Source organism: Sturnus vulgaris, chromosome 31, assembly GCF_052056855.1.
Source record: "Sturnus vulgaris isolate bStuVul1 chromosome 31, bStuVul1.hap1, whole genome shotgun sequence".
Taxonomy (NCBI): Eukaryota; Metazoa; Chordata; class Aves; order Passeriformes; family Sturnidae; genus Sturnus; species Sturnus vulgaris.
The window spans coordinates 1,502,631-1,523,710 of NC_142273.1; the positions used below are offsets into that span (position 1 = coordinate 1,502,631).

The following is a 21,080-nucleotide window of genomic DNA, read 5'->3' on the forward strand; positions in this document are numbered from 1 at the left end:
CCCACTGGAGCCACTCTCAGGGTGGGCTACAGCAACCCCTCTGCTACCCTGCTCCCAGCACCCAATCCAGTTATAAATCCAAAGCATTTATTTGAGCCATATTGTCTTGTTTACCCAACATGTGCTTTGAAAAGGAGCCCTGACGGGGCTGGAGCAGAGGTATGGGGAGCTGATCCAGCCAGTCCCTCCCTCCCCGACCCCCATGGCACTGTAGGAACCAGGCCCTTCCCTGTGGGACCCCCAAACCCGGTCCCGGGCGAGTTCCCGTGCTCTGGTGCAGCCGTGCTTCCAGCGCTGTCACTCCTGGCCACCCCAGCTTGGCCATGCTCCTGGAAGGTGCCCCCCAGGACTCAGTGTGGGGCCTTTCCTAGCTGCTTCTCCATGGGAGGTGGCATTGATTCCCCTCCTCAGAGGCTTGTCCCAGCCACAGAAGCACCGGATAATGGGGGGGAACTGCTCCCAGAGCCACACTGCAGCCCTGGGACACCCCCCATCCAACTCCCAAGCACCTACCATATTCAGCCCCTGACTACTGCCCTGAGGAGGAAAAGTCTGCGTGAGTCATGTGGAGCATTCCAGGGGCTGAGGGGGCAGGGTGTGAGAGCAGAGGGGTATCACTGAATGTGGGCACGGGGAGGCCTAGGGGGACCAGCATATGCTGCCCCTCGCCCTCTGGCTTGGTTGTCTCCTGCCCACTTGTCCACCATGTCTGCCTGTACCTGCAGGGGAGAAGAGGGGATCCAGGTCGGGGGTGGGGGGAGGCAGACAGAGCCCCCTGGATCAGCCCCCCGGCACTCACCTCACCACAATGCCAACAAACAGGGCAATGCCAAGGAGCAGACTCCCCCCAGTGACCAGGAAGGCATAGGGGGATGCCACAGGATGGGTGCTGGATTCCATGACAGCCCCTGACACAAAGAGAATGGATGGGCTCATTGTGAGGATAAGGGACCTGGGTGTCCTGCCCCCCACCCCCAGTCCAGGAACCCTTCCTCACCACCAGCACCATTAGTATCATCCTCCCTGAAGAGCTTGGGGAACACTGTCACCCCATAGGAACCATCTTCCATGGGGACCTGCAAAAGGTGGAGGGGCACAATGGGACAGGTCAGCCCTCATGCCCTGGTGTCCCCTTGTCCCACATGGAGATCCATTCAGGTGTGTGAGATGCTTCCCAGGGCCAAGAACATTGTTACCTGTGAGCTGAAAGGCTCCATTTCAGAGGTGAAGTCCCAAGGGTCTGCACAGTGAGTGGGGAGTATGAGACTGGGAGACCCCATGGTGACCCCCCAGTCTCAGGGCCCCATGATTGCCTCCTACCTGTCCAGGGGGTACCCACAGCTTCCTGGCTCCACTCGCTCCATGCACCATGGCCGAACTCATCCTTCGCCCTCACCTGCACCACGTGCCTCGTCCCACGCCATGCGTCACGAATGTCGAGCCAAGTTGTTGTCACCTGATCCACCTGGAGGGGACACAGGGCTGTGTGACACAGGAGATAGTCTGGCCAGGGACAAGCAACATGCCAGCAAGCAGGGTCTCACCTCCACGAAGGCTGGTGCAGGTTCAGGGCGGTAGCGGACCTGGAAGCGGAGCCAGTAGAAACGGGGGTCCCAGGAGGAGGGGTAGGACCAGTTCACCTGCAGCCGCTGCGGCGCCTTCTCCAGTGCCTGCACTGTCACATTGACTGGGGGGTCTGGCTTCACTGCTGGGAAAGGGGGGCTTAGGGCCTCGCACTGCACCCTCAGCCACCCCAGCTCCCAGCAACAGGGGCAGCACTCACGGACACTGCTGAGGGTGATGATCTTGTCTTTGCCAGCCGAGCCACCGGCACTGTTGCTGACGCACGTTGACACCACGAGGTGTTTGGTGTCATCAGTGCCAGGTGGCACCTTCACCCGGCAAACGAACTTTCGTGCCTTGGAGAAGTAGCGGCACCGCTGCTCTGTGGCATTCTCAGCCACAAACCTGTGAGGTAACAGCTCAGGGGGGGCTGCAGCATACTCTAGGCACAGGGCAGCTGTGGGGGACATGTCCTATGCTGTGGGGTCCCTGGCAGTGTTAGGGAAAGGATCTGTGGGAAGTGATACATTCTGTGCCATGGGGTCCCAGGAAGCAATGGGAAATGGAGCCATGGGGAAGAAACACATCACATGCTGTGGACTCCCAGCTACCAGTAGCTACTAGGGAAAACAGGGAGGGAAGCAAGGAGGGAGGCAAGCATCCTGAGCAATGGGATCCCAGATGGCACCAGGGAAAGGGTCCTTGGAGAGGGACATGTTCTGTCCTACTGGGGTCCCAGCCCATGGTGGATGCAGTGACAGCACTCACCTCTGCTTCACCCAGAGTATCGCCCGTGTCCCTGGGGATGGCTTCTCCTGCTGTGGCCACTCACACAGGACATCCTTATCGTGGCTCCGCCGGTAGCAGGAGACCTGGGGAGTTTCAGGGGGCTCTGCAAGGCAGGGAGGTGCTCTGGGACAGGGGCCATCACAGGCAACGCTGCCAGGGACATTCCCACCCCAGCGTGGACCCACCTGCCACCAGCAGCCGCAGGGAGCGCAGCAGGCGGCTCCCCACAGAGCAGCTGTAGTGCCCGGAGTCCTCGTAGCGCAGCCGCCGCAGGAGCAGCGTGTTACCCTCCGCCAGCTGCCGGCCCCACACCCCTGCTGCCCCCTGCTCCTCCACCTGCCACAACACCGTGGTGTTTGCAGGCACCTCGTCCTGACAGGTCAATGTGATGTTGGCTCCCAGGTGGCCCAACACTGTGTCCCGTGACAGTCCTGGAGGGACAAGAGGGAACCAGATGATGAAGATGAGACCCCAGGCCCAGTGGGTGTTCCTGGAGATGGAAGGCACCCCATCATCTGCTCCCGATGTCCAGTGACTGCTGGGGGTCAGGGCACTGAGCTGGACAGTGGCAGTGGCTTTTCACATAGTGGGGTGCTGCACCCCTGGCACCACAATAGAGATGGGCACCACAGCACCTGGTGGGCTGCATATTGAGAGGTCTGTGGGTGGGGAGCACAGCTCAGGGAAGGTGGCAGATTAGGACTGGTGGTCCTGAGAGTCCCTGGGCAGGGGATCCAGTGCCAGAGGGGTTAAACAACTGCACTGGCTGGCAGCCTGGGTCAGGCCCGGGCAGCGCTCCCGACTCCAACCAAAGGTCAATGGCCAGTGTGAACCTGCTGTTCCCTTCGGCTCCTGCTGCTGGGAATGCATCCAGCACGCATCCAGCACGCAGCACACAGCACCCAGTATCCGGCACAGAGCACCCAGCACCACCCAGCACGCGGGACACAGCACCCAGTACCCGGCACAGAGCACCCAGCACCACCCAGCACGCGGGACACAGCACCCAGCACCCGGCACAGAGCACCCAGCACCACCCAGCACGCGGGACACAGCACCCAGCACCACCCAGCACCCGGGACACAGCACCCAGTACTCGGCACAGAGCACCCGGCACCACCCAGCACCCGGGACACACCACAGAGCACCCAGCACGCAGCCAACACGCACCCAGCACCCGGGACACAGCACCCAGCACCCAGCAGCCCAGACCGAGGCCCCAGCACTCCCAGGGGTGCCCCGTACCACCCGCCCGTCTCCCCGGGCCCCGCTGAGCTCCTTCGGGGCAGGCAGAGAACCGCATGTGTCCCGTCCCCGTGCCCGGATCCACGAGGCCCAGGTACCGGGAGAGGCTCAGAGCCATCCCCCTGTCCCGCCCTGCCCGGTGCCCGGTTACACTCACTGACGGGGCCGCAGGGCCGCCCGGCGGCGGCGAGGTGGAGGAGGAGGAGGCGGAGGAGGAGGAGAAGCGTCCCCGGCGGCCGCGCCATGCGCCCGGTCCCGGGTAGGAAAACATCGGCGGCGGCCGCGGTTGTGAAACCGGGCGGGGAGGGGCGGCACGTGCGCCGGGGGCCGGGCGAGCCCACACCGCCCCCTCCACCGCCCGCACCTCTCTGTGCCCTCCCCCGCTCTGCCCCGGACACGGGACATGGCACAGTCTGCTCAGAACATTATTTTCTTTTTTTTTTAATTAAAAGGGGAAAAAAAAAAAAAGTTGGTTTGGATTTTTTTTTTTTTCCTCAAGAACCATAAAATTATACTATCGCGCCAGATAGAAACGCGTCATAAATTATCCACCCCGATCTGCATCCCCTCCACCGAAATAACTCCAAAAGCCCCAAATCCCCTCCAGCCCTCGCCAACACCCGTCTTAACAAGCTCCTCTTTGGTATCGCGTCCCTGGGACCGCAACAGCCCCAGAGACTCCGGGGGGTCCCCCACTGCCCACCCACACCCCAGGAGCACTCGGTCCCGAAGGAGCTGGAGAGGAGGAGGATAAGGGAGGAAGCAGAGGCCGCGGGTTGCACAAGACCAGGCGTGGGAGTGAATCACGGCAGCCGCCAACACCCAGCGTCCCTGCGGCACAGAACACTTCCCCTTTCCCATCCGGCACCCACCGTCTCCTGCTGAACCCTGAGGCGGGGGGACAAGGAGGGTGACCTTCCTCCCGCCTCCTCCCTGTACCCAGACAAGAAATGAGTCGGTTTGCAAACTCAGAGGGTTTTTCCTTACTCCTTTTTTTTTTTGTTTGTTTGTTTTGGTTGCTATTTTTTTGAGAGGGACTTTTTTTTTCCTTTTTTTGTTTATATAAAAAAAAGACACGTGGGTGAAGGGCGTAGAGAGGCCACAGTCCTCCCAGAGCCCTGCACCTCTGGCATGATACATTCATCTGTGATGGGGCATTTGCACTCAGTGGAATTGAATACTGATGGAGGAGTGAACAGGAGGGGGGCTGATGGTGATGACATCCATCCATCCATCCATCCATCCATCCATCCATCCATCCATCCATCCATCCATCCATCCAACCTGGGGAGGGAAAGACTGCATTTTTGGCTAGAAGGCAACAATCCAGACTCCTCCAAACCTCACCACTGGCCCCCACATCACCTCTGCTCCTACCATGGGACCCCACTGACAAGGATCTTTGCCCTCCCCAGGGCCAGGGGCAGAGCAGGGGAGCTCCCAGCTGCACTGGAGGGGATGTGACCCCCTCCAGCCTCAGACCTTGAGAGTCTTGTCGGCTGCACCACTGGGGCTGCCAGCACTGCTGCCCTCGCAGCCCTTCTTCTTCCGCAGGGTCTCAATCCAGCTGGTGCTGGGGCGGGGGGCAAAGCTGGACAGTGCCAAGGAGCTAAGCCGCATGTTCTTGCCAGACATGATGAGCTCCCCAAAACCCTCCTGATGGGAGAAGGCATAGCCAGAGCGGCGTGAGCCCACACGCCCCGCGTGCCGCATGCACCGGTGCTGCGTCTTCTGCTTCTTCCGTACCAGCTGAGTGTAGCGCACCTGGGGACACGGGGCTAGGGTCAGGGACCTGTGGAGCCACCTCTCCTCAGGGCTAGCACCCTGTGACCACTCCTACAGCCATGCACTCTCACCGTATCCGAGAGTTCTGGTTTCAGGTCCAACTTAAGGAAGCGAAAGGCCACAACGGGCACGATGCAGACTACGGTGGTGAGGGCAATGGTCAACCAGACTGTGGGCTGGGCCAGCGTGTTCTGAGCGTTACCTGGGGGGAAACAGTGGATCCAGTGAGGGCTAGGCCGAGGCAGCACCATGCTGGGTGCTGGGATGAGGAGCGTAGGGCACCACAGGGACTCACCCACAAAGCGGAACTGATTGGGGAACATCAGGAAGAGACCATCACTGTGCATGGTGAAGAGGATGGCAAAGTAAGCGGCCAGGCTGCCCCAGATGAAGAAGTGGTTGATAGCTGTCCAGAATCCTGTGTCCAACCCGATCTAGTGGGGGGGATGCAGGAGGAGATAGGGCTCAGGGGATGCCTGAAGTGCCCTGAGGGTCTGGGGCCGAGTACCACGTCCCTACCTGCACACTGACGACAATCACCAGGGAGGTGGCGACAGTGACAGCAAAGGACTGGTAGTCAGCCAGCTGGGCACCGTCATCACGGGTGGCATCAGCAAAGACACCGTAGGGGATGAAGAACATGAGGATGGAGGTGTAGATGCCTTGGGCAATGCAGATGAAGAACTCCCGCTTGTTGAAGAGCAGGTTCAGCTGCCCAGGCTCATAGAGTTTGGGGTACTCCATGCTCCGCTGCTCTGGCACATCCTGGAGGCATGGGCACCTCCCTTTAGCCCCGGGCAGGAGCAGCCTCCACCACAGGGACAAAAGGACAAGGACAGCCTGACTCAGGCATCCAGGCAGCCCTTCTTCCCACAGGGTGGGCATGAAGGGAAGTGGTCCAGACTCCTCACACACCCAGGGACCTCTCACTACTCCCTGCCATACCTGGTCAAAGACACCCATAGCGAGCACAGGCAGCGACGTGTAGACAATGTTGTACAGAGTGATGAAGTACTGGTCATACACTGTCTGTATGGAATAGAGTACTCAGCAGGAACACGAGACCTGCCCGCCCTGTGCCCCAGCCAGCCCCCAAGTCCCTGTGCCCACAGCTGCAGGGACAGGAGAGCTGTTTCCATGTCCCCAGGACTGCCCACCCTGACCACAGGCTCCTGACACACACGCATCCAGGCTGTGCCTTCTGGCTCAGGATGAGTCTCCAGAGGGAGTCCATGGACCTGAACATGCTTCAGAGCCGAGGAACCCTGCAGGAAAACCCTCCCCAGCTCCCAGTGTGAAAAGCCACCAACCCACCTGTGCTGAGAATCCACAGAAGAAGCCAAACCAGAAGTGGACCATGGTGAAGGCAAAGTTCTTGTAGAAGAAGTAGCAAAGAAATTTGCACATGCGCAGGTAGGACCAGCGCCCATGCACCAGGAGCAGCCGCTGTAGGAACTTGAACTGGGAGAAGGAGTAGTCAGAGGCCAGCACAGCCTGGATGCCTTCCTGCCCACTGATGCCCACCCCAATGTGGGCAGCTGTGGAGGGAAGGAGAGATAGGTAAAGAAAGGGCCAGGAGCACAGAGCAGCACCCCCAGCAAAGGCACTTTGTTCCTGCAGGGCACAGACGGGTGAGCTCAGAGGCTCCCATGGGCCCCAGGATGGTGCAGGGGGGTGGCCTGTCTCTCCTGTGGTCCCCCAGATCCCAGGCCTTACTCTTGATCATGCTGACATCGTTGGCCCCATCCCCAATGGCCAGAGTGACGGCTTTCTTATACTTCTTCACCAGCTCCACCACCTGGGCTTTCTGCAGGGGTGTGACACGGCAGCAGATAACAGCCTTGCAGGCACACGCTGTTTCCAGGAATTCCACCTCCATATCTGCCTCCAGTGCATGGGCCTGCAAGAAGAGCAAGGGACAGCTGGGTTCATGGTACACAGATAGGCACAGGGCCTTGTCCTGCCTGGCACTCTCAGGGACCTACCAGGCTGTGCCCATTGATGACCAGGGCGTATTCGCCCGCAATGGCTTCGAGCACAGAGGTAAGCTTGGAGGAGAGTTTCTCCTGGTAGGAGAAGCCATTGCACATGGAACGTGACGCATCCATCATCTTCTCCCGGGCTTTCCTGAGAAGAGAGGGGGTACAGGGTTCTATCTCAGGGCACTTCCATATCTCTAGCTCCCCGAGTCGCAGCTGTGCCCACACTGGCACTGTTCTGTGTCCTCTGCCCCCCAACTCTCACCTGAGCTCCTCTCGCACCTCCAGCACAGTGTGGCCTGTGACCACAAACACCTCTGTCATGTCATCTGTCAGCATCTTGCAGGAGTAGCCAATGTTCACAGCTGTTTCTGAGGACAGGAAACCAGGGGCTGAGCCAGAGTCCACTCAGGAGAGCAGTAGGGATCTCAGGCAGGTGGAATCCAGCCCACAAACATTCTCATCTCAAGCCAACACCTCAGCCACGCCTCACCCTGTTTGTCCCCTGTCAGCACCCAGATCTTGATATTGGCCAGCGTCAGGATTGCAATGGTTTCGGGGACCCCCTGCTGCAGTTTGTCCTCAATGGCTGTGGCTCCAAGCAGCTTTGGGAACAGGTGGGAGGTAAGCAAGCAGGAGCTACCCTCAGCCACCACCAGCCTCAGCCTCCAGCCCACCTACCATCATATCATGCTCCACCTCATCGTAGAGCCGGGCCAGATGATCCTCACGGGCCTCAGGGGCACAGCCAGCTCGGTGCAGCCGCTCGGACCAGTCCCTGTAGTAGCTCTCCTCCAGGTCTCTGTAGGCCAGCACCAGTGTCCGCAGCCCCTCGCCAGCGTACTCCTGCAAGTGGTCAGAGCTGGGTGCGCTGGCAGACCCTGATGGCGTCCCCAGTCCCCAGTGGTGTTCCTAGGACAGGGCACAAAGCCCAGCTCAGGCTCCTGGGCATCCATTCTCTCCTTCCCACCCTGCCTACAGGACCCTGTCCCACGCACGTTGAGGTGGTCGGTGGTGATGCTGGTCAGGTCCTGGTTGATGGGATGCAGCCGCTCCAGCAGGATGGTGTCAGCACCTTTGCAGTAGAGCCGGATCTTGCCCTCAGGGCTGCGGACTGCAGGGACGGGTGAACAAGATGCCTGGCTCAGGGGTGCAGGAGTAGGTCCCACTCTGACCCCCAGCCATCAACCTGTCGATGCCTCCACACTCACATCCCCATCAGCATTGGACTGGTCCCCCAGCACGCCACAATGAGCCCCATGCTGCAGCCCCATGTGGCCTTCCCAGCCTCAGAGCCCCTGTGCCATGCCCAGGACCTTACTGATGACGGACATGCGCTTGCGGATGTTGTTGAAGTCCAGGATGGCCAGCAGCTGGTAGGTGATGGCTTGACCCAGCTCATGCACTGTGATGGTCTTGGGCGTGCGGGACCGGAACACAAAGCCGAAGTTTCTGGCAGCTGTGACCAGTGCTCCCTCATCTGGAGACTGTGCCTTGTACAACAACTCCCCTGTGGACAGTATGGGAGTCAGTGACAGTGTCCTGTGAGCCAGAGAGAGAGATCCTGCCCCACGCCTACCTTCACTCTTCTCTTCAGACATGACGGTGTGACAGAGTGAGAGCAGGCGGAAGAACTCGTGCACGTGAAGGTCTCCCAGCTTGACGGCTTCCAGTAGGCTGGGGTCCCAGAACTGGAACCGTGGGTCCGCCAGTGGGTTGAAGGAGAAGTCTACTGGCTCTGGCCTCTGGCAGGGGCAAAGTTGAGGTTACCCCCAGGTGGCACTTGGCACGGACAGGCGTCAAACTGACAGCACCCTTACCTCTCCCAGCTCTGCCTTGTGACCCAGCATGTCCTGCACATCACCTGCAAAGCAGGGTATGGAGTTAACCACGACAGAGACCAAACACCATGGCAGCTGCTGCTGCCCAACAACGCTCTAGCTAAGGCTCCTTGTCCCCTCACAGCCCCAAACGGAGGTGGGGACCCAGTGCACCCTCACTCTCACTGGACAGCCCCAGCCTAGCTCTGGCAGCTGGCACTCACCATAGCTGTGCCCGTTCACAGAGCACTTGCTGAAGACCATGATATTCTGGGTGAGGGTGCCAGTCTTGTCAGAAAAGATGTACTCCACCTGCCCCAGCTCCTCATTGAGGGTGGTGGTGCGGGCTTCAGCTGGCGTCCGGCGCTTGGCACAGTACATCTTCTTGTCCCAGTTGATGAAGTAGCTGTGCCCAAGCCGGATCACCTCAACGCTGCAGGGAGGATGGCTGGGTGTCACTGGGGCAGGGCAGCACGCTCTGCCGAGCCAGCGACAGGCATACACATGCCCACCCCAGACCCTCAGTGCCCTGGGCACTCCAGCACACCAGGTGCCCCCCACAGCTTGCTAGCTCCCACACCCTTCCCGGGGACTGGCCTGCAACCCATTCCTGCTGACAGCCACCGCTAAGCCAGGCCTGGGGACAGAGGCAAGGCACCCAAGGGGCAGCCCGTGGGGCTCCCCAGGCATCTGATAACACCTATGAACCCTGAATCCCTCCCCAGCCCCCAGGGCAGAGAGCAATGAGCTAGTGGGAGGGGTGGGGGTGACACATTCTTACCTCGGGGCTAGGGGTGACAGAACCCATGCTGGGGAACGAAAAGAGAGAGAAATTAAAAGAGAGAGAGAAGGGGATAGTGCAGGAGCCTGGGAGCTGTAGGAAGGCAGAGCAAAATAGCCAGCGTGCAGCCAGGGCAGGGAGAGACGAGCAGCCAGACAGACACAGCCAGGGGTGCCCTGAGGGACCCCTGGGGTCCTCAGGTCTTGGGGCATCCCTGAAGGCAGACATGGCCTGTCACCATGACAGCAGCCCACACCCACCCACAGAACACACCGTTCTGCCTGTGGATCTCCATCCCTGTCTCCCCTCCCCAGAGGGCACCCCTACTTTCTCATACATCCCCTGCCCAGCCCCTCTGCCCCCTGCCCTACCTCACATAGAGCGAGATGGGCACCACAGTGTTGAGGATGATGATGTAGGACCAGAAGGAGAGGAAGCCAGAGAAGAAGGCACTGTGCACCCCCTCGTCCCAGGGCAAGTAGATCTGGAAGCAGACGCCCACCTCATGCTCCCAGATGGCATTGCCAATGGCCAGGATCACTCCCATGCACACCAGGAATCCAAAGATCTGGGGACAGGACAGTACATCAGAGCCCTGACTGGGTCAGAGCCAGGGCTCCCAGGATCTCCCTTCTGCATACCCAGAGCACCAGCGTGTTCATCAGCCGGTCGATGCTTGTCCGCTTAAATTTGGTCCGGCCGCTGTTCTGCATCAGTTTTGTGTCAGGTCCTGGGGAGTGGGAAGGCATCAGGGGGTGTCTTTCCCTCCCCTCTGTGCAGCACAGTAGAAGCTGCTGCCTCAGCCCACCTGCAAAGATGACGAGGCCAAAGCACCACTCGGTGTTGCGCAGGACGCAGCCCCGCAGCAGCATGTTCTGGTTGCTCAGGGGGTACTTGCTCTCCTTCCAGTACAGTGTCCCACTAAACTTGTCCAGCTTGTTGTTGGGGGGTTCACAGATCACCTCACCTGGGTGCACAGTATGGCTCAGCTGGGACTTGCCTTCTCCATATGGCCAGCTCCATCCCAGTGCTCCCAGCACCATCTCTGGCTCCCCAGAGATCCACTTCGAGTCACAGAATGACAATGTCAAGTGCCTGGTACTTGTCTAGCCAGGGTGACGGAGGAAGGAACGTGGGGGCTGCCCAGTGGCAGAGGGCTGGTGCCAGGCACTCACCGTCAAAGCGAGCCAGCTGGCTGGTGTCCCCCAGCTCGGCGGTGACAGGGATGGCCTGACGCACCTTCATGTTGGTCTCTCTGCAGGCAACAGGGCACCACATGCGGGTTAGATACAACCTGGCAGAAAGGGCCTTTACAGGTGCTTCCCAGCAGCTCCTGCCCTGCCTGCAGCCCACTCTCACTTCCACCTCCTGCCTTCCCAGGCCCCCCAAGGTGAGCAGGGGCACTTACCCATCCAGCTCTGCAGTCTCTATGTAGCATAACCCATGGGGTTCGCTGCTGGAGAGGAGGAGGAGGTCAGCCTGCTGGGAGAGACTTGTGAAGGGTTGTGCCAACACTGGGGCTCCCCAGTGCCTCCCCCAGGGAAGCTCCTGGCCCTTGCATGTCCTTGGAACTCCCTGGAGCATCTACAAAGGACACCCCTAACCCCATGTGTTCTTTGCACCCGAGCCTAGCCACCATTGCTCCAAGTGCCCAGATCCTCAGAATTCAAAACATGGCTCCACCATGGTTACAACTCTCCAACCTAAATTCAACTTCCAGGTTGGAAGTCCTTAATGTCCCCACCCTGAGAAGTGATGGAGGAGCATAAAAGCAAAGTAGGAGTAGCACCACACGCATGGTCCCTGTGTGCTACCCACCTTGTTGGAACCATACTTGTCTTAGGGCTGCACTCACCGCCACAAACTGGTTGTTCTCCAACTTGATGATGTCTCCAACACGGACATTCATCCACTGCTCCTGCCGAAGGCTGTAGAGGGACAGCAAGCTGTAGTTAGGAAGGAGCCCTGCCCTGCCCACTGCCCTGTGTCATCCCCCACAGAGTTCCTGGCTTCCTCTCCACCATGCTCTGTGCCCATGACACTCACACTCCACCGATCAGGACCTGAGACTGCCGGTTGTTCACCTGGTTGTCGCTTTTATGGCGGAACTGGGAGCAAGGGAAAAGAGAGAGAAGTGTCAGCCTCTTGGGGATGGGGTCCTGCGCTCCCCCACCATCTCAAATGCCATGGCCCTGGTCACTGCACCCCTGCACAGCATCCTAATCCCCTGCTCAGTGGGCAGAGGGGCACAGGGGGAGTCACTCACATAGTCATCGGTGGCGTCTTTGACAGCTGTGATGGTTAAGACAAGAACCAAAGGCACGATGGTGGTAAACCAGGAGAGCGAAGAGATCTGAGGGATCAGCTGGGGACAAGGAACAGGAATTACACAGGAACCAGCCAGCCTCAGGCCCATGTTGCCCTCGATCGAGGATGCCAAATCTCCCCAATTCCAAAATATGGGACTACTCGGAGCCCTCCTCTATGCCCAGTCAGGGAAGGACTGCACTCACCTGCAAGATGAGGAGGAAGAGGAAATAGGTATTGGCCACTTCCTGGAACTGCTCGAAGAGGTTGACAGGCAGGAAGGTGACAATGTTGTACTTGGAGGTCTTGATGCAGTTGCTCTGGGGACAGATAGGGCAAGAAGAGGATTTACAGGCTACCAAGGCCCCATTAACTCTCCAAGATGAGATCACTCTGGAGGGCAGGGGCTGTGGCTCACCACAGGAGCTGTGTGCTCTTCAGGGAGTCAGGCTCCTGCTCCTGTGCTACCTCTGGCAGCTTCCTTGGGAAGCCAATTCCTCAGTCTCAGTCACCAGCTGGTACCCTGGGACCAGCCTCCTCCAGCAACAGCACCTGGCCCCCAGAAGGGTGACCATAACCCAGATCCCCTTTTCCCTTCTCTGCAGGGAGCTCTGGAACAGCCAGGGATAACCTCCAAGGTGGGGAGAGGTAAAGTGAGCACTGCCCTCCCCTGGCACCTTCAGAAGCTGACCCATTATCCACACTGGGATGAGGGACCAGGCTGGGAACTGGGCAGAGCCAGAAGGTTCTGGGTCTTGGCCAAGAATGGGAGGCCTGAATCCTCCACACAGAGTGCACTGTACCCGGCCAGCCCCACAGCTATATTGGCATTAATGTCAACAGCACCATTTTTTCAGGTATAAACATCTATTTTGTAGCCATAACACCTCCCCCCCACAGAGGCGTGGGTGATTCAGACCCCAGCAGCCCACAAACCTGCCCGAGGACCCCCGGTTCAGCCCCTCCTCACTCACTGCGTACTGGAACTTCTCGTTGTACTCCCGTGCATTGGCTCGCACTCGACGCTCTTCCTCTGCAACACAGCACCCTGTCAGCCCCGTGCACCCTGACACCCCCTACATCTGCAGCCAGACAGCCCCAGGACCTGAATCCTGACACCCCAATCTCCTCTCCATCCTGAGAGACAAGCTAGTCCCAGAATCCCAGAAGGCAGGGAACAGGGAGTCTTCTCAGCTGTGTTATGTGGCCCTGTGCTTTCCCATGCCAGGACCTGTACCTCTGCACACCTAGAACCCCATCCTTGCTTAACCATGCCTCCACCCACAGATTCTGCATCCCCCCAAGGCTGCACTGCTGGACCTCCAGCTCTACTCACCTCTATTCCCAGAGCCTCAGATTCTGGATCCCCCCATCTGGCTTATCTGCTCCCCCAGCACGGCACCAGGAGGTCACCAGACCCTTCCAGCCCTGCACCCTCAGATACTGCACCCCCAGATCACACCTCTGCTCCCTCAGCCCTGCTTTGCTGCATTCCTGGACCCGCAGTCCCGTAAAATCTGCACTCCCAGCCCCGCTCAGCTGCAGCCCAGCAGCCCCAGCTCTGCACCCCCCGGCCCCCATTTCTGCTCCCCCGCCGTGCCCATCCCGCACCCGCCGGGATCGCGGAGCCGCTGCCGCTTCTCGGACATCTCCCGGGGCACGGGCACGGCCCGAGCTGCCGCTGCCGGCCCGGCCGGGGCCCTGCCGCCCCGCCCCGCCGCGTTACTGAGGCAACGGCCGCACTGGGGCCCGACCGGGACCCACCCCGGCCTCACCCGGGCTCACCGCGGCCCCGCTTACCGGGGGCTCGGTGGGCCGCGCACCGCTCCATGTCCCGCGGCCCCGCAGCCCATGGGGAGCGGGCGGCCGGGCCGGGCCGGGCCGGGGCCGCTGCCTCTGCCGCCGCCTCAGCTCCCCATGGCCGCGGCGGCGCCGGTCGGCGGCGGAAGTGAGGTGGGGGGCGCGGGGAAGCGACGGAGCGCGGCCGCGGGGGGCGGCCCACACTGCGGCCCCGGCGGCGTCCGGGCCAGCGGGGCAGCTACACGGGTCCGTGTGAGTCTTGGGGGACCAGAGACAGCCCCACAGATTGCCAGGGGGCAGTGCCGGGGGTCCCGGGGACAGAGCCGGATCCAGTGGGGCAATCCCCACAGTAGGGGCACCAGTCCCCCAGGCTGGGATACCCCTGCAGCCAGGCCTGGCTCGCCCTCCCCCCAGGGGCTGGGGACCACGGCCTCCAGCATATTCCTGAACCCCCATGTCCACAGATGAGACACACCGTGCCCTCAGGACTCTTTTAATGTTGTGACGGGGACTGTGGGGGAGACAGTGCTGCTGGCGTCTGGTAGTGGGGGATACCCAGCAGGCGCTGTCTCCCCAGCCTCCTTCTCCTTGGGCGATATAGCAATATCTTTGTCGATGCTGGTGTTGACTAGAACGATGGAGCCCTGCTCTGCCAAGATGTCGTTGTCCTCCTCCGGGTAGTGGAAAGCCACAAAGAGCTGGTACAGGTATGTGCCCATGGCAGCCCCCAGCAGCGGTGCTACCAGTGGTACCCACCACCATCCATTGCCCCTGCTGAGGATGGGACAGAGTGAGCTAGGGATCATCCCTGCCATCCCCACCTCATCCCCTTCCCTCGACCCACCTGAAAACCTCTGGGCCCCAACCTGCCACATAGGTGAAGAGCCGGGGCCCAATGTCCCGCGCAGGGTTCAGGGGGCAGCCACAGTTCGCCCCCATAGAGCACTCAATGGAGAGCACCAAGAGAGCCACAACCACTGGTTCCAGGCCCTTGGGGGCAGGCTTGTTGCGGCTGTCCATGATGCCCAGGACAACCACCAGCAGCACCCCTGTACCGATCACCTGTGAGGACAACGCAGCAGCTCAGCATCATGGGGACTGAGGGGGCTGGGGGAGCTGACAGTGGCACCCACCTGATCCAAGAAGCCATTGGCAACAGAGACATTGTCAGCTGGGTAGGTGGCAAAGATGGAGGCAGTTTCTCGGGGGCCAGAGACAGTAAGGGTCCCATTGCTGTAGTGCCAGATGGCATCTGAGGGCAGAGGCAGAGCATGTCCATAAGCCTGGCCACCCCAGCATCACCGTGGGGTTCCCTTGCCCAACACTGCTCCCCCCATACCATAGTAGAGGATGTAAACAGCTCCAGCAGCTATGAAAGATGCCAAGGTCTGCACAACCACAAAGATGGGAAATTTCCACCAGGGAAACTGCTCAGTCAGGCACATGGCTAAGGAGAATGCCGGGTTCATGTGGGCCCCTGCAATAGAATAGGGAGAAGGGCTGGGAGTGGAGGGTCCTGGGGACTAGAGCCAAGGGATAGCAAGAGGTGGGATCCCTTAATCTGTCTCACCAGAGATTCCCCCCGCCACGTAGATGCCCGCCATGACAGCTATGGCACTTCCCACATAAGCGGTGATGATGTTCCCCTTTGTCTCAAAGAAGGCAATCCTCTGTGCAGCAGTGCCCAGGGTGATGATCTGGAGAAGAGGGATGTAGCCCCACCTCAGCCCTGGTGGCCTTGTGCTGAGACCCTCCCACCACTGATACTGCAGGGCAGCAAGGTGAGGGCTATGCTGGTGCTGGCCCCCCTTGGTTTTGCTCCCCAATACTTGGATATCAGGGAGGTGGTTACTGCCTTCACTTGTGGTTTTGATGGCAAAGCAACCAAATTATAAGCAATTAGGTGAACTGCTTTCTGTGGGGAGGTGTTGGGGAAGAGGTGCCACAACATAGCCCCAGGGACACCATTTGTCATCGTAGGACGCAAATGCTAAGAACAGCACCAGAGTCCCAACCTTTGCCTGCTCTGAGACAAGCGGGATCGAGGCACACACTGCCCAGCACCACACCCTGATTGCACCAGAGCCATGGCATAGGTTCCCACATGCGGTGGGAACAGGGTCCAAGCAGGAGGACAGTGCTGAGTTGCACGTTTGAATACGGTGCAGCCCCAAACCACTCCAACCCCAAGGGGCAAGCAGCTTAGCCCTGGGACCCCTGGTGCCTGCCACCACCCCACTGTCAGCCCTGTCCCACCCCTATTACACCCTCCCCCCCAACCCCAGCCCACCTGCATGCCCGGCTTACTATGAGCACAAAGGTGGAGAGCAGCTCAGCCAGGCATTCCCGCACCAGCCGATTCCGGATGCGCAGCAGACTCCGGGCCCTTGTCAAGAAAGAAGTGCCCATAGTGCTGACTGGGCAGCGGCAGCAGTGGCAGCAGTGACAGCAGTGACAGCAGTGACAGCTGTGTATATGTCTCATTCGCAGCAGGTTTTATGAGCCTCAGAGCCAGGTGGGTGATAATGTGCAGACTTTAAACCAATCATGGCTGCACAAGGGAGACGCCTGACAGGGACCAGAGTCCTGTGTGGGGCCAGGGACACCTTGTGACAATGCTGCGCCCCAGTAGGGCCAGGCCAAGTGGGAGCACTCTGATCCCCAAGGGGCCGTGGGGAGCCAAGACCTCACTCAGGTGAGCAGGCACTGGTCTTTCCTGGCCAGAAACCCCCTTTATCCCTGCCACATCCCTGCCCAAGCCACAGCTGCAGTCAACACTAATAAAGAGGCCCTGGAAAGGCCTCTGGGCTGGGCCAGGCCCTCAAGAGTGGCCCCGGGGCATCATTAGCACAGCATCCGGCAGGGAAATAGGAGAGGGAGGTAAGAAGGGAGCAGTGCAGGGACAGGAGCCCAGCAACCACCTGCACCTCTGAGGCAGGCCCCCAGAGTCATCGCTGTAGACAGGGGAATCTGCCTCCAAATGCATGAGATTCCAGTCTGAAGGAGCATGAAAGGTCTCATTTAGCATAAATAGACTTTATTGCTCTGTACACACATACACTTGGCCCCCACAGGGGTCTCTAACTCTGCAGTGCTGCAGAAGGTGGGTAGCCTCCAGCTCAGGCACCACTTCCCAGCGAGATCTGACCCATCTACAACAAAAACAGGTGGTGAGAAGAGGCTGCTGCCCGCTGCCTGCTCTGACAGGCCCGGCAAGCCCAGGGTCCCCCCAGCCTGTACCTGTCACTCATACGAGCTGCTCAGTCAGGACTGGACACAGCTACCGGCTCGAGAACCAGCGTCGGAAGAAGCTGCCCAGCACAGATGAGGGGTCGCTCAGGTTGGCAGAACGAAGCTCATCTTGCTGTGGCCACGTGCCAGCGAACTGTGCCAGCTCCCCTGGGAGGGCAGGGAAAACTCCCTCAGTGGGGCCCCTGTCTACTCCTTGCATCCTTCCCAGACCCCCACTCACGGTCATCCATGTTGACCACCTCCTCCCGGTAGTCCTTCTTCTGCCCATCCTCCTTGGTGGTGGTGATGAAGGCCTGGTCCCCCCTCCGGCGCGTTACTGTTGTCTCCCGGCGGCCCTGGCTGTCCTGCACAGTGCGGCGCTCCTCCACTGCCTGTGCAGAATGTCGAGCCCTAAGAGACTCCCCAGCCACGGAGACGTTGTCCCCAGGTCTCCCACAGCCCTGCTGCACATGCAGGGACACTCACCCCATCAGGGAGAGTCACTTTGGTGACAGAGACACTCTGGAAGTAAGAGTGAGACTTGGGCTCGTTGGGTCTCAGGATGGTCCCCAGCCCCACGGAGGAGACCTGGGAGTCCAGGTCTGGGGGGAGATGTAAGATGGTGGCTGCATCATGGGGACATGCCCCAGAGGCTGTGGCAGTGCAGGTGGGTGGAGCAGAGAGGGCAAAGGCCCTCCAACCCCTGCTCCCAGCACCCACCTTGATCTTCCTTGAGACCAGGAGGAGCCCGATGAGCATCTTCCAGCTGCAAGACAAAGCCATATACCACTGATGCCAGTGACAGAAAGCAAAGCACGACACAGGGGCAACAGCACAGAGCTGGCTTGCGCTGTTGAGCCTGCGGGAGGCAGAGCCCAGACCCCTCGCCCACCCCTAGGAAGAGTCTCTGTGGCCGGGTCAGATCGCCGGCGCCCTCGGATCTCCCCGGGGCCGCGCTGGCAGGGGGACTCACCGGCTGCTTTAGCATCGAGTCCCTCAGCGGTCGCCTTGCACTGCCATCACCGGGGCCGGGCAGGGCGGGCTCTGGGCAGGAAAAGGGGGTCGGTCAGGCCGAGGGGCTCTGAGCGGCCCCAGGAGTCTCGCTCAGCCCTTCCCGTACCCACCGAAAGGCAGCTGGGGCTCAGCCCAGAACCCCCCTAAGGCGCCTAGGAGCTCGCCCATATCCCGGAATAGCTCCTCGAAGGCACCTTGGGACGAGCCAGGGCTGAATCCGAAGCCGAAGTCCTGGGGGGGCTGCGACATGGACGGGCCGCCATCCTCCTCCTCCTCCTCCTCGTCCCACGCGGCGCCGCCGAACAGCGGGTCCCGGGGTCTGCGGGACCGCGGCAATGAGACACCCGCACAGCCCGGGGCAACCAGGCAGGGCCGCGGCCGTTGGGGGAACTGGGGGTTGAGACAGGGACAGAGTTTGTGCCGGCAGGGCCGCGGGACTCTGGGGACGGGCGGACCCCCAGTTACCTGCAGCGCCCCGGGAAGCCGAAGAAGCCACGGAACACGTCGTAGAAGCTCATGCCGCTCCGGGGCCCTCTCCCCCGTCCCCGCCGCCGCGCCTGGGTCGCGCTGCCGTGAAGCGCGGCGGCCGTAAAGCGCCGCCGGGTGTCGCGAGGCGCCTGGGCTGCGGGGCCCGTCCCGTGTCCTCCCCGGGGCCCGGCGGGGCCCCCGAGACCCGCACGGGCCGGAGCCCTCCCCGTCTGACCGCCCCAGGCACGGGGGCCCTTGCCCGGGGAGTGTGTGCCGGGTCCCCCCTCGCGCAGGCGGGTGCTGCCGGAACCAGCGGGGTACCGGTTCCTGTGCCCCCGTCTCAGCCCTGCCGCTCCTTCACCAGGCCCCCACTGCACAGGAGGGCTCCAACTTTGCTCCCCAAACCGCCAGCCCCTTACCTTGCAGCGAGGAGGCTGAGGGGGAGCACAGGATCAAGGGCCAGGCCCTGCTTCCTGCAGCACCAGGGCTCTCACTGCCGTCCCCTGCCCCTGTGGCCACCCTCCCATGCCCGTCCCGACAGCCTCACGGGGAGGAGAGGGCTGGAGAGAGCACCCCTCAACCTCCGACAGGAGGACCAGCAGAAATGAAGGGTGAGAGGAGAACAGTGGCGTTATCCCTGTGCTGGCATCCTGCTGCCCAGTGCTGCAGGTGGGAAAAGGAAAAATCCACAAGAGGGGACAAAAACACTAGGCAAGAAGCTGGGGAGGGGTGGGGGAAGCACTGCCCCCACTGCCCAGGGCCGCCCACCCCCTGCACCAAAAATAGGGAATGAGGCTGAGAAGGTGGAAAAAATACACACATCACTTTGTGATCTTTATTCTCTTCAGTAAATCCCCGCTCGGGGCTGCAGCTGAAGGGATCAGGTGGAACTTAAAAATACAAGATCTGGACTGCATAGAAAAAAAACAAACAAAAACCCCCAAAAAACCAAAGCAAACAAAAAAACCCCCACAAAACAAAAGAGGAAAAAAAAGGAAAAAACAAAGAGAAAATTAAAAAATCCCCAACTCAAAAGCAGAAGATACTTACAGCTTGCAAGCAGGGCAGGACCTGCACTCTGGGCCCATGAGGATGGAGGGACGCAGATGGAGAACATAAAATACCAGGGGGGACCCCTCGGCGGGGTGGGGGAGAAATGAGAGAACTAGAGGACAGCATGGGGTTTTTGTTTTTATATACAAGACACATTTATCCATTAAATTTAGAACACAGTACAAAAAAAACACTTCAACTAATTAATCTTACAATGCTGCTCATATCAATTACTGGTCTTAATCCTAATAATAAGGGGGTTTGCTGTAGGCGACTCGCAGCTTCCACTCCTTTGGATCTGAGAGATTGTGGGGCAGCTGGATGGGAGAGGGGATAGAAAGGAGTAAAAACCAAAAAAGGCCCCTACGGCAAACGGTTCAGATCTGAATGCGGAGAGAGAGAAAAAAAAAAAGGAAAAAAAAAAAAAGAAAAAAATACAAATTCTATATTACATACAACAGGAAAGTGGCTGAAGACAGACAACGCAGAGGTGCCTGCGGCCTGCCCTGCGGGGCCCTGCCGGGTTAGGGGCCCAGGCGCTCTCCGCAGGGCTCTCTCCTCCCTGGGATCCTTCCTCATCGTCGGGGTCACTGAGATTCTCTTCCGGAAGCAAGTGGTGGCGAGGGGGCCCGGCCTCAGTTGGCACCCCAGCTGTAGCTGTTGTAGGCGGACTTGTTGGCCTGGGATTTCTGGGGGATGGAGCTGCCTTGGCTGCGCTGCCCGGAGCCGCTCTGCGGGAAAGGGCGGAAGGAGAAGCAGGTGGTGAGTGAAGGGAACCACCCCCAGCCTACTCCACAGGGCAACGCTGGCATGCCTCGGCCCCAGAAGACAGCCCTGGCCAGATGCTCGGGGTGACAGCTCCTCAGCAGCCGCCGATCCACCTCAGCCCAGCTGAACTCCCTGCCACTGGGGCAGGGCCTGCCTCCAGCACCTCACAGCTCCACCATCCGTGCCCCAGCACCCTCCCTCGGCTCCACACCTTGCTCCAGAGCAACAGGGCTGGCTGCTGAGCAGCAAGGAGAGGGAAGATGGGGAAGGGTTGGTGTGGGTTGTGTCTGCACGCGGGTGTGTGTGTGCACATACTGACTGAGGGCCTCTCTCCTCACCTCACGGGGCCATGGGGTAGAAGGAAGGGGCTATGTGATCCTGGGGAGCCTTAGGGGCAGGGGCAGAGCCCAGGGCAAGTGCAATGCATTTTCAGAGAGTTCATTACCTGATCTTCCTGCTGGCGTTGGCAGCACAGTA

The 21,080-nt window shown here is 60.2% G+C and overlaps 4 protein-coding genes across 20 annotated transcripts in view; all 4 read right to left on the reverse strand.

Moving 5' to 3' along the window:
• Positions 1–70: 70 nt before the first annotated feature.
• IL6R (interleukin 6 receptor) lies at positions 71–4,737 on the reverse strand. 4 transcript variants are annotated; one of them, XM_088181120.1, is made up of 10 exons: positions 4,470–4,737; positions 2,538–2,783; positions 2,332–2,455; positions 1,784–1,968; positions 1,545–1,705; positions 1,321–1,465; positions 1,197–1,240; positions 998–1,076; positions 800–908; positions 71–719 (listed from the first exon to the last, which is right to left on the reverse strand). In XM_088181120.1, exons 1-10 carry the CDS (start codon positions 4,735–4,737, stop codon positions 530–532), a joined length of 1,551 nt encoding a protein of 516 aa, XP_088037246.1. In that variant the 3' UTR covers positions 71–529. The 4 variants fall into 4 exon arrangements, with proteins under 4 accessions (XP_088037246.1, XP_088037245.1, XP_014748320.1 ...); XM_088181119.1 differs by having other exon boundaries at positions 1,545–1,708; XM_014892834.2 differs by lacking the exon at positions 4,470–4,737 and adding an exon at positions 3,755–3,913.
• ATP8B2 (ATPase phospholipid transporting 8B2) lies at positions 4,569–14,129 on the reverse strand. 8 transcript variants are annotated; one of them, XM_088181109.1, is made up of 27 exons: positions 14,070–14,129; positions 13,251–13,302; positions 12,476–12,589; positions 12,229–12,327; positions 12,009–12,070; positions 11,818–11,890; positions 11,371–11,441; positions 11,138–11,217; positions 10,771–10,929; positions 10,604–10,692; positions 10,334–10,530; positions 9,406–9,614; positions 9,182–9,225; positions 8,941–9,106; positions 8,683–8,871; positions 8,360–8,475; positions 8,043–8,207; positions 7,855–7,966; positions 7,627–7,732; positions 7,368–7,509; positions 7,099–7,282; positions 6,697–6,920; positions 6,328–6,411; positions 5,902–6,147; positions 5,678–5,816; positions 5,454–5,584; positions 4,569–5,361 (listed from the first exon to the last, which is right to left on the reverse strand). In XM_088181109.1, exons 1-27 carry the CDS (start codon positions 14,120–14,122, stop codon positions 5,074–5,076), a joined length of 3,594 nt encoding a protein of 1,197 aa, XP_088037235.1. In that variant the 5' UTR covers positions 14,123–14,129; the 3' UTR covers positions 4,569–5,073. The 8 variants fall into 8 exon arrangements, with proteins under 8 accessions (XP_088037235.1, XP_088037231.1, XP_088037233.1 ...); XM_088181105.1 differs by having other exon boundaries at positions 8,043–8,273; XM_088181107.1 differs by having other exon boundaries at positions 11,371–11,444.
• Positions 14,130–14,546: 417 nt separating this feature from the next.
• AQP10 (aquaporin 10) lies at positions 14,547–19,155 on the reverse strand. Of its 2 annotated transcripts, XM_014892803.2 has the most exons (8): positions 18,780–19,155; positions 18,425–18,633; positions 18,274–18,344; positions 18,021–18,066; positions 17,787–17,902; positions 17,542–17,692; positions 17,310–17,468; positions 17,090–17,221 (listed from the first exon to the last, which is right to left on the reverse strand). In XM_014892803.2, the coding sequence occupies exons 1-7, from the start codon at positions 18,830–18,832 to the stop codon at positions 17,350–17,352; spliced, it is 765 nt and encodes a 254-aa protein (XP_014748289.2). In that variant the 5' UTR covers positions 18,833–19,155; the 3' UTR covers positions 17,090–17,221; positions 17,310–17,349. The 2 variants fall into 2 exon arrangements, with proteins under 2 accessions (XP_014748292.1, XP_014748289.2); XM_014892806.2 differs by lacking the exons at positions 17,542–17,692; positions 17,787–17,902; positions 18,021–18,066; ... (1 more) ...; positions 18,425–18,633; positions 18,780–19,155 and adding exons at positions 14,547–14,843; positions 14,914–15,131; positions 15,203–15,321; positions 15,409–15,546; positions 15,640–15,766 and having other exon boundaries at positions 16,377–17,221; positions 17,310–17,321.
• Positions 19,156–19,603: 448 nt separating this feature from the next.
• Positions 19,604–21,080, reverse strand: part of UBAP2L (ubiquitin associated protein 2 like) — a 31,531-nt gene continuing 30,054 nt past the window's right edge. For all 6 annotated transcript variants that reach the window (XM_088181114.1, XM_088181118.1, XM_088181115.1 and 3 more), the window contains one exon: positions 19,604–20,566. In XM_088181114.1, the coding sequence (XP_088037240.1) occupies positions 20,471–20,566 (96 nt within the window). In that variant the 3' untranslated portion in view covers positions 19,604–20,470. The remainder of the gene's footprint in view (positions 20,567–21,080) is intronic.

What these genes read in the sequence shown, in the direction of transcription:
- AQP10 (XM_014892806.2), bottom strand. Translation starts at nt 16,553, where the DNA reads ATGAGACATATACACAGCTGTCACTGCTGTCACTGCTGTCACTGCTGC. An exon ending in TCTCCACCTTTGTGCTCATA is followed by an intron (nt 15,767 to 16,376) that starts GTAAGCCGGGCA and finishes CCTCTTCTCCAG; the next exon opens with ATCATCACCCTGGGCACTGC. An exon ending in TGGGGCCCAGAGGTTTTCAG is followed by an intron (nt 14,844 to 14,913) that starts GTGGGTCGAGGG and finishes TCCCATCCTCAG; the next exon opens with CAGGGGCAATGGATGGTGGT.
- IL6R (XM_088181119.1), bottom strand. Translation starts at nt 4,737, where the DNA reads ATGTATCATGCCAGAGGTGCAGGGCTCTGGGAGGACTGTGGCCTCTCT. An exon ending in TCAGGGTTCAGCAGGAGACG is followed by an intron (nt 2,784 to 4,469) that starts GTGGGTGCCGGA and finishes TTGTCCCTCCAG; the next exon opens with GACTGTCACGGGACACAGTG. An exon ending in CCTGCGGCTGCTGGTGGCAG is followed by an intron (nt 2,456 to 2,537) that starts GTGGGTCCACGC and finishes CCTGCCTTGCAG; the next exon opens with AGCCCCCTGAAACTCCCCAG.
- ATP8B2 (XM_088181104.1), bottom strand. Translation starts at nt 14,122, where the DNA reads ATGGGCTGCGGGGCCGCGGGACATGGAGCGGTGCGCGGCCCACCGAGC. An exon ending in GAGTACAACGAGAAGTTCCA is followed by an intron (nt 12,590 to 13,250) that starts GTACGCAGTGAG and finishes ATCTGTCCCCAG; the next exon opens with AGCAACTGCATCAAGACCTC. An exon ending in GAGACTGCAGAGCTGGATGG is followed by an intron (nt 11,218 to 11,370) that starts GTAAGTGCCCCT and finishes TGTTGCCTGCAG; the next exon opens with AGAGACCAACATGAAGGTGC.